Below are 11,303 nucleotides of genomic sequence, written 5' to 3' on the forward strand. Positions count from 1 at the left end.
TAGTGGCCGTGCCGTTCTAGGCGCTACAGTCTGGAGCCGAGCGACCGCTACGGTCTCAGGTTCGAATCCTGCCTCGGGCATGGATGTGTGTGATGTCTTTAGGTTGGTTAGGCTTAATTAGTTCTGAGTTCTAGGGAACTGATGACCTCAGAAGTTACGTCCCATAGCGCTCAGAGACATTTGAACCAATTGAACTGCAGTAATCTTGTAACCTGTACTGTTATTCCCTTTACCCCTTTCTTATAGGTACTATGTTACGTTTACTTACACTTAAGAAGAATTGCTGTTCGTTATACCAAGTGCAAATTTGAACAGTTTCTCTATTAGATCTAACTAGGTGTTGCACAGTGTCAGTGTCTTACGAGATGTCAACACTATTTGGTGAGTAAACTGCTGAAGTGGAGTTCAGCACGAATTCGTGCTTCACTGAGTATCAGAAACTAATAAATAAAGCAGATAATGTTTTCCCTTTTCATCATTTTACATGTAGCCGGCCTCAAGTTGCATCAAATTTTACCTGACGTTTCTGTTTCGCATTGCTGTGCCAACATTTGTGTACTGCGTTCTTCGTTAAAAAGCATGTCAAAGTAACATGTTCCTCTACATTTTCATGCGCAAACTAAAAGAATCTCTATTGACTCAGAGATGAAATTATTTATTTAACAAAGACCGAAGATCTTCTTTTTTCTCACTGACTAGCATTGTAATAATTCTGTACTAGTTCAACAAGGGTGGTGTTTCACTAGAATGGTTGTTCTGCTTCAGGAATCCGAACGAACCGCAGGAGCCGGACCTGGTGCACGGGGCCCGCCAGGAGAGGAACCGCTTCAAGAACATCGAGTGGACGGCCTACGAGGCAGTCCACAAGAAGTACCTCAACCTCGGTACTTGTCCATCCCTACATTACACCACTCACATAATAATAAGCCGCTACTGGCGTTGTTGGCTACTGTCGCTGCCACAATCGCCCTAACTGATACCTTACTTCAACTGGTACTTCTAATTTCATATACAATAACCCATTCGTCACTTCTCTCTGCCGGGGTGGCCGAGCGGTTCTAGGCGCTACAGTCTGGAACCGGGCGACCGCTACGGTCGCAGGTTCGAATCCTGCCTCGGGCATGGATGTGTGTGATGTCCTTAGCTTAGTTAGGTTTAAGTAGTTCTAAGTTCTAGGGGACTGATGACCTCAGACGTTGCGTCCCATAGTGCTCAGAGCCATTTGAACCATTTGAACTTCTCTCTACTTGTTTTTTGATCAACGAAAAGACTAAACATTTTAATCGTTGCCGATCTTTTTGTGATGTTAACGAAGGCAATGCAGTTCCTGGTCATTTACTATAAGCAATAAACAAAAACCTGTCCAAGTACAAATCTTATGAAGAAATATTTCCATGAAGAAACATGAATGAATTCGCTATTAGATTACTGTGCTAATTAAACTGTGTGATATAATGATGTCTCTATCATCTCGGAGTGCAATTCGTCTGCTTGGTTATTATTGAAAACAAGATATGTTGCGGATTCTCTAGTATCTTTCTCAGGTACGTATTCTTAAGCCCGATCTACTATTTACGTCATAAGTATTGCAAAGTAATAGATAGATAGATATTCAGCGATCACAGGCCCTGCAGACCACGCGCTGCTTCCACAAACTGCATCCATTCCTACCTGTTTTGTGCCCAGTTCCTCCAGGTGTCTTCGGTTCCCAGGGCTGCTAGGTCCTTCGCCAAGTCGTCCATCCAGCGCTGTCTTGGTCGTCCAATGGGCCGTTTGGTGTTTGGTTCCCCCGCTAGTGCCATCTTCGCCTGTCTTCCATCTGGCATACGGGCTACATGGCCCACCCATTGTATTCTTTTGTTCTTTACTTCTGTAGGATAGTTGGTTGTCGCATCAGAAGGTAGATTTCTTCGTTTTTCCTCCTCCTCCATTCTCCGTTATCTAAAACTGGTCTCCATATCTTCCTCATTACCCGTCTTTCAAATATTAATAGTTTGTCCCTTTCTTGCTTAGTCATGCTCCATGTTTCAGAAAGGTACATTACTACTGGGCATTTCACTGTGCCGTAGATTTTCATCTTTGTGTTCACTGAGATCGATTTAGAACCTAGCGTCTCTCTGAAGGAATACATTCATTTCGTTCCCACTGCTATTCTTTCCTTGATGTAAATTTTTATGTTGTTGTCCGTGGTAAACCAAGATCCCAAATATTTGAACTGGTCCACTTTCTTTAACCTCTTCCCATTTATCTCAAGAAATTCTACTTGCTCTTGTGTTCTTCAAATTGCATGAACTCTGTTTTTTCTCGATTGCAAAGTCAATATTCCGTAAATATATTTTACTATTTAACAATTTTGAATCGCATATTACACAGTCGTCAGTCTTCTTCCCCCACAGTCTTTAATCTCCTACTGTTCCCTCTAGTTCTATGGATGTTATTCCCAGATGTCAAAACAGATATATTGTAAGTCTTTTCCTCCGCCTTGTTAATGATTCCCACATGTTCCTCCCTTCGTAGATAATGTGGAAACCCCTTTACTCTCTTCTACACTGTCTCCAGATGTTCAGCCTCCTTCTATAGCAGAACATCATTAACGCCTTGCTTCTCCTACTTTCCAATTTCCCCTTCGTCAATGATTCACTTCCACACCATTCTATGCTGCAGATGTATATCCTCAAAAGTTTATTCCTGTCATAAAGACCGATATTTGATACTCCTAGAAAAGCTTTGGACAGGAATATCCTCTTTACGTGTTCCCCCTGTTCCAGTCTCCATTTTATGTCGTTCATACCTTGTTCCTCATGCGCTATTTTGTTTCCAAGGTAGAAAAATTACTTCATTTCGTTTTCTTTGTGGTCCTCTATTTTGATATTAAGTTTATCGCTAATTTCACTTCGGTTAATACTTGTTACTCGCCTTTCTTCAGTTTACTCTCAGTCCTAATTACGTGCTCTTAAGACACTCAGTGCCATTCAGCAGGTTCCGTATAGAATAGCAACTATCAACAACGAATATCATCAGTGGTATAAATTCACTCCAAATTTCAATCCCAGTCCCAAGCTTTCTTCCTTCTTCGTCATTGCTTCTTTGATATACAGATTGAATAGTGGGAGTGAGACAATGCATCTGTGTTTAACACCTGTTTTGACGCCGGTCTTTATTTCTCGGTTTTCCATTTGTATTGCTCCTTTGGTTTTTGAGCGTATTGTTTACTACTTGTTTTTCCCTACAGCTTATACCTACTTGTCCGAGAATTTCGAACACCTTACACCATTTTACACTATCAAATTTATTTCATGCTTCTACACATAATTAAGTAATGTTAAAAATAAATTAGCCATTCGCAACATCTCGATCTAAATAACTTTTTTACGTTAGGTTTTACGTCGTTGAAAATACCTAACTGTGAAAGGAACACAGCCGAAAGTAAATCATAGGATGGCCATAGTAAGTGATAACAAGGCAAGTATAAAAATCAAGTCTGTTTTCAAATTTGTGAACATTTCTTTATAAACTCCAATTTTTTATGTACGTGTAGTGAAGAACTTTCGCTGCTATTTACTAGAAAGAAACTTAAAAAAATAAATATAAAGAAACGCTGAAATGTCTGGGCAAAGGAAAAAGAAGATTTTCGTTTGCTCAAGGTGGATCACATCCAGAAGCATATTTATAGTAGTTACACCTGTTCAGCCTCATCGAGAGAAGTTCAATATACCAGCCACCTTAGTAACAAAAATATCACTACTTAAACGAATATTGTCTCAGCTGCACACTGCATAATGAGCAGTTGAAGTAGCTCGCCAACAAATCCAACCATTTGACAAGACATAATGTTTGATGTAATTTAAGTTCTACCTTCTACGACAAGAAAAATAACTTCAGAAATTATTCTAGCTGAGGTCCTGCAGTAGTGGAGACACTGGGTCCGTTTCTAGCAAGAGCGTATCTCAAATTCTAGTCTCGCAGTTTCCATTAATAGCTTCGTTGAATTGCATCATACAAGTGGATATATTGTTGTAGCATTAGGTTAATGACAGTTTTCTTTCTCCACAGTCAGTCATCCGAGTTAATCTTGTCTAAATGACACGTATATCATCAGGACCCTTAAGTCTCAAGACACTTAGGATGCGCGTAATACGTCAACCCCTTAATAAAAGAAAGTTTCTACTGGAGTCGAGACACATTACACACATTAAAAAACGTTTTACATCACCCCAGTCCCAGAACTCCTGAAGATAGACGTTTACTGTGGATACTGTATCACTGACATAGTCCCTTTTCACTGTTCAGAGACGTCACTAAACCCGCCCAAAGATGTAAGCAGCCATGCATGAGCAGCGCCTATTAGACGGAGGGGGTCCGACAGCCAATCAGTTCCAGTCATTCCACCATGAAGGAGGTACACGGCTTCTGTTGTCTGTAGTTCAAACATGCCTAGACGGTCAATACCGCGGTTCTATCGTGTTTGCACTGTTACGTTGTACTGGGAAGGGCTCTCATCAATGGAGGTGTCCAGGCATCTCTGAGTGAACCAAAGCGATGTCGTTCGGGCATGGAGGAGGTACAGAGAGGCAGGAACTGGCGATTTCCCATGGGCTACTACTGAGTTGGATGACCACTACTTAACGGATTATGGCTCGAAGGAACCGTGACAGCGACACCACCATGTTGAATAACGCTTCTCGTGCAGTCACAGGACATCGTGTTACGACTCAAACTATGCGCAATACGCTACATGATGCGCAACTTCACTCCCGACGTCCATGGCGAGATCCATCTTTGCAACCATCTTTGCAGCGCGGTACAGATGGGCCCAACCAAATGCCGAATGGACCGCTCAGGATTGGTATCACGTCCTCTTCACCGACAAGTGAATCATCGGAGACGTGTTTGGAGGCAACTTGGTTAGGCTGAACGACTTAGACACGCTGTTCAGCGAGTGCAGCAAGGGTGAGGATCCCTGCTGTATTGGAGTGACATTATGTCGGGCCGATGTGCCCCGCTGGTGGTCCTGGAGGGCGCCGTAACGGTTGTACGATACTTGAATGCCATCCTCCGAGCGATAGTGCAACCACATGGGCAGCATATTGGCGAGGCATTTGTCTTCATGGACGACAACTGGCAACTCCGTCCTGCACATCTTGTGAATGAATTCCTTCCGGATAACGAAATCGCTCGACTACTGTGGCCAGCGTGTTCTCCAGACAGGAACCCTATCGGACATTCCTGGGATAGATTTAAATGGCTGTTTATGGAAGACGTGAGCCACCAATCACTGTAAGGGATCTTCGCCGAATCGCCGTTGAGGAGTAGGACAACCTGGGCCGACAGTGTCTTGATGAACTTCGGGATAGTATGCAACGACGAATACAGGCAAGAAGGCGTGGCACTAGGAATTAGAGTTACCGGTGTGTACAGCAACCTGGACCACACCACCTCTGAAGGCCTCGCTGTATGGTGTTGCAATATGCATGTGAGGTTTTCATAAGCAATAAAAAGGGTATTAATTATGTTTATGTTGATGTCTATTCCAATATTCGGTACATGTCCCGAAAGTCTCGGTACTGAGATGATGCAAAGCATTTTTTGATGTGCGAATTAAACAACAAAAATTTACAAAGTAGCACCTAAATTTAGACTCGCCCATTTTCCAGAACACAGATACTGGTGCACTACAGTTCTGTACTCCACGCTGCACCACGGACTTTGCTGTCAAAAATTATGAGTAAAACACGTTTTTCTCCTTTTTTTGGATTGTTAGTTCACGGCACCTTGAGACATTACTAAGTCTCCACCGACACTGCGTATCTTACTCTCCTACATGTAAGGATCTTGAGACTGATGTCATGGTCTCAGAACACCATTTCTGCTATTATCTTAAGCTCTTCTTCTCACTACTTGTGGGAGGAAAACAGAAACGCACAATCGTTGTACCTTTTTTAGGAATCTGGAGGGAAGTAAAAGTAGGGTTTCACTCTCAGTCGATGACAAAACCACTGCAGAAAAGAATCATTTCTCTTTCTTTTTCAAGAGCAAAATTTGATAGGTTTGTTGCATCACGTCTCCAATTTCTCTCCTGTGGCGACATCTTCATCTCAGAGTAGCACATGCACCTTATGTCCTGAATTATTCTCAGGTGTATTCACACATTTTCTATCATCTTGTCCCTAATTCCTGTTGTTTTTCGACATATGTTAGTCTTTTCGCTGGTAGCGCGGAGGATCTACTTCATGTCTTATCTGAGAAGCACATCTGTTTTTCAATATCCTTGTATAGCACTATGCCTTAAACGCTATTTTTTGATTTCCAGTTTTATCAAAGTCCGTCATTCGATTCCATACGATGCTGTGTTCCAAACGCTCATTCTCGGAAATAACTCGAAATACAGCTTACGCTTGAAACATGGTGACTTATATTTGCGAGGAATACCCCTCTTTGCTTGTGATGGTCTGATACCTATATCGTCCTTGCTTCGTCCGCCGTGCACAGTTTAGCTTCCAAGGTACCAGAATTCCCTCGTCTAGTTTTTGTTATTTAGTTCTGATACTAAGTTTATCGCTAAACAGATTTCTCCTACTCCTCATTACCTTCGTCTTTATTCAGCTTGCTCTCAGTCCACATTCTGTACTCATTATGCTGTTCATTGCATTCAACGGGTTATGTAATTCTTCACATTCACTAACGACAGAAATTTCATCAGCGAGTTTCATCAGCGCTTATTAGCATTGATATTCTTTCAGCCTGAATTTTAATCCGAATCATGAACCTGTCTTTTATTACAAATTGTTGGTGGTGTACTGCATTAAGCAGCTGCAGTTGATTTTTGGTTAATGTATGGAAAATAATTTGAAACCCGTTATCGATTTAATAATACTCACCACCAGACAGCTTTCAGTGTTTCACATGATACATTCGTTTGCAGGTGATTTGCCCTGGGATAAACAAAAATTCAATATTACGAAAGCGTAATAATGACGGCCGCGTTACAGACTTGTTTTGCAGTGTTCTTATCAAGTGACCGCTTGAAACTCCTCTGTTTATCATTTTTCTCCAGCGACTTATATTAATATTCTTCGTATTTTTACTCTTCCGTATTTAACACATTATACTTAACGTAAAAAGCGCTTTCAGTTTCATGACACATTATCCCGAAATGCCGCGTTTTTGTAAAGAATCAGTCTGACACAACATCGTCGACGCTCATGTACTGTGTAACCAATCTGTACTCGTTTGGATGTGTTTCAAGTGGATTATAATATGTAATGCGTATTAGTAAATAGTTTTGTGGCCCAACGAATGTGTATAAAACGAAAAAAGCGTGTGTGTAAAAATACGAACAACATTATTCGAATCGTTGAGAAAAAAAATGGAAACAGTAAAAACAAACGACACAGTCAGAAATATAACGAAACTTTTATTCTATGTCTTTAGCGCCACCATCATTATTACACCGTTGTAACTGCGAATCATAGGTTATCCTACGGCAAGCCACCTGTAATCCAACGTAACACGAATTTCGGTGGAAACGTGAAAGCTGCCTGATGATGAGTACTATCAGTTCGAAACAGATAACGGTACGCCCGCATCTCGTGGTCGTGCGGTAGCGTTCTCGCTTCCCAAGCCCGGGTTCCCGGGTTCTATTCCCGGCGGGGTCAGGGATTTTCTCTGCCTCGTGATGGCTGGGTATTGTGTGCTGTCTTTAGGTTAGTTAGGTTTAAGTAGTTCTAAGTTCTAGGGGACTGATAACCATAGATGTTAAGTCCCATATTGCTCAGAGCCATTAGAACCAGATAACGGTACTTCTTCAAAACAGTATCCATAAACCGATATGTGGCTATTTACTGCTATACACCATCAATAATCTGCATTACATTACAGCCAGGGTCTGCAATCATTTGTTGCATATGTGTTTTATTTCCGCCATCGCCTTTTCGACGAGAATTTCGAACATTTTGTTCCAACTTACATCGTCGAAATATTTTCTATGCCGACAAATCCCGTACACCTGTCTTCATTTTCCTTGTCTTGATTCTGTTATCCTACAGAAAGAAAAGGGCCTGCTATACCGTTGCTTGGAAATATGTCGGGTGACGTGTTATTCATTTATTGAACGTCCCCCTTTGCTATGTAATCGTTACGTGTTTGAATGTCAGTGCCACACGTTTTCTATAGAATTTTAGATCTACGAAGATAATACAACCAATGAGGTTACATCAAGTGCCTTACTTTTCCTTATCAAAATTAGAGTGTATTCAAACGTAATATCAAATTAAGTGTCACATTTATATCAACATTTACAAATACGTGCCTTTCTGATTTTTGCGATTTACATGAATACTGAAGTAAGGAGGTGTGAACTTTGTCCTTGTATCGTTAAAAATCTGTTGGTTTCTAGCGTACATCCAGGTTTTTCAGGGTTGTTTTGAGACCTTCGTTCGTTGATTCGTTTACATGTTGTTCACGCAGATACGAAGCCGAAGGTGAAGACGCACTACCGCGCGCACCGGCTCTCCTTCTGGCTGAACCTGGTGCCCGACCTGCACCGTCCCGGCGGCGACGACGTGCCCGCCTCCCACCACCGGCTGCCCGACGACGACGGCGCACCGCCCCCGCTGCCGCCACTCGTCACGAGCCGCCCACTCGCGCCTGCCGCCCCCGACTCCGCCGTCGGTGGAGGCGCTGCCGCGACGCCCACGCCGCCCGCGACGCCCGGCGGCGATAACGCGACGGCGCCGAGCCAGCCTCCGGCCGCCGCCAACGAGGACTCCGCGTCCGCCATTTCAGCCTCGGCCGCCGCGCCGCCACAGCAGCCGGAGGACGGCTTCGCAGCCTACTCCACGGCACTCAGCGTCACCATCGCCATCGGCTGCTCGCTGCTCATCCTCAACGTGCTCATCTTCGCGGGCGTCTACTACCAGCGCGACAAGACGCGGCTGCAGGGTGGCAGCGGCGGAGGAGGTCCCGGAGGCGGCGGGGGCGGTGTCGGAGGCGGGGCGGCGGCCGTCGTCGGTAAGAAGCGGTCCGAGAACGGCCAGATGCCCAACAGCATCTGCGGCGACCTGCTGGTGGCGGACAGCGGCAAAGGGGACCCGCACGGCCCTCACCACCACCACGCACACCACCACCAGATGCCTCCTCCAGAGTTCGCCGACTTGCCGTCCGCTACGGGCAACGGCGGGAGCGGCGGGGGCGGGGTACCAGGGAGCGGAGGCGGCGGAGCACCTGGAGGAGTCTCAGTGCCGAGGCCTCCGCCCCCACCGAAGACGCCGAAGCCGGCGGCCATCCCCGCTCTGTCCGCGACGGCGCAGCCCGAGTCCCAACCCCTGCTGCCGCCGCACGCCATCCCACTGCTAGCCGGGGGCGGTTCCGGGACGCTCACCAAGAAGAAGGGGGCTGCTGCCGCCGCCGCGGGGGCGGCAGCGGCGGCGGCAGCCGCGAGTGCCGCCAACAAAATGGAGGAGCTGCGTGTGTGACAGCAGGACTACATGACGACGGATGTGTGAACCAGCCTATACGCTGCAGGGTGGCCACACGAGGCACTGGTCCGTGAAATATTGACGGGGACAGTAGGCAATACGGTTGCACCCTTTTAGGCTGGGTCGTGGTGGACTGAAGCCATCGTAAAGGCACTTGAGCTACGTCGTCCGTCGCATAATCCTCCACACAGCGACACTCCTTAACTCTGCAGTAATGTTTACGAATTCCTTTCATTAACGTCTGCCGCACCAAGAGGGTACACGAATAATATAATCGGATATTTCTCCCCTCTTTACAGTCACAGTGAGCTGACAATGCGTGACACAAATATTCACTATTTATCGAAACCTATATTGGTTTCTGCCAAAGTCTATTTACCAAAAGTCCCTAAAAATCCAAAGTACCTTCTGTCCTTTGGTTATGTCTGTCCATTCTCGTAAAATAACGTCATATTATTGTTGATTAAAACATTGAGTGAAAGAAACGTCATTTATCCATTAAGAAGTCAGTAACTCGCAAGAACAATACGAATATCTACGTCCCTTCTCAGTCACAATATATCTTTATGCACTTGTGCTTTCAGCCTTGTTTGCTAATCTGCAGACGTTCCTCGATAACACATCGCTTTGCTCAGATCTCGAGAAGAAAACCAACATATACAGTTCGGACTTACGCCTCTATAAAATCATTTCCCATAAGCTCCGTGCCATCTGTTATACTCACATGTGGTCTGCTCATGTGAGCATCACTTAACGTGACTCCAAATTATGTATCGTATTTATGAATATTTATGCTTATCACGATATCCATTGGTTACCCTCCGTCTGCGTCTGAACCATCAGTTGCCACATCACAAGGTAATAAACAAGTACGATAGTCACTGGTGTAACATTTTATAATACATGTCAGGAAACGAACTTCATTTGAGTTTCATTTAACCACGGTTTCATAATCTGAAGTTGCGTGTTCATGTCTGCGTGTTTCCTTACCGGATTTCAGTATCCGTACGGGTGTGCCATTTTTTATGTTCGTGCTGGACTGATGGAAGACGGGAAAGGCCTTTCTAAAAAAATTATATGAGTGACGAAGTGAGTGATGGAAACGTGTGTGTTCATACGTCTTGTTCATACGTCAGAATTTCGAATATATGGCTCAACGGCTCAATAAGTGTGGTACTGGCGTGTGCAGAAAGTTGTTAACATAAATATTTATGTACCCATAGAACTAATAACTACGTGGAGAACGAAGTTATACACAGTACAGCTGAAACAATTGTCTTATTCAGTTGAATTGTAAGAAAAATATCTGAAACTTTGAGAACGTTAAAAATAAAGTATTTTTGAAAATATTAAGAATGATAAACATTACGAATGATAAAGTTTCTGTCTGTCCTTCTGACCTTCCCTGACTTTTCAGGTGAGAGCCTGCACAAGAAATCACGGTCATAGTTCCTCAACGTAAAATCTGCATTTTGTTACAAAAGAAAATAGCGTTGACAGGAGAGGATTTATATTGATTTAATATTATACAATTAATAAATAGTTATCGTTGTTCAAATGTTCATTGCAAGACTTTATAGTGTTTTCTCCATCCATAACGTTACGGACAGCATCGTACTAACACAAAGAAACCTATAGACTTTATTCAATCCTATATTAAATTGCAAAAATATAAATTCATTTTTATCGCTACTTACTACAAAGCTGATAACCAGTGGGTAACATATCACTTCGTAGTAGCTTGTGAATGTCATCTTTCGTAAGACGTAAAACTAAATCACTCCCGACTATCGCTAGTAGTTTCTTGTAAATTTTCTAATCGACATG

The 11,303-nt window shown here is 43.8% G+C and overlaps 1 protein-coding gene across 1 annotated transcript in view; it reads left to right on the plus strand.

Moving 5' to 3' along the window:
- The window catches only part of LOC126336045 (neuroligin-2-like), a 119,854-nt gene extending 109,029 nt beyond the window's left edge, over window positions 1-10,825 (plus strand). The window contains exons 5-6 of the mRNA XM_049999525.1: window positions 766-884; window positions 8,467-10,825. Coding sequence (XP_049855482.1) covers window positions 766-884; window positions 8,467-9,473 — 1,126 coding nt within the window. The 3' untranslated portion in view covers window positions 9,474-10,825. The remainder of the gene's footprint in view (window positions 1-765; window positions 885-8,466) is intronic.
- Window positions 10,826-11,303: the final 478 nt, after the last annotated feature.

This window comes from Schistocerca gregaria, chromosome 2, assembly GCF_023897955.1.
Source record: "Schistocerca gregaria isolate iqSchGreg1 chromosome 2, iqSchGreg1.2, whole genome shotgun sequence".
Taxonomy (NCBI): domain Eukaryota; kingdom Metazoa; phylum Arthropoda; class Insecta; order Orthoptera; family Acrididae; genus Schistocerca; species Schistocerca gregaria.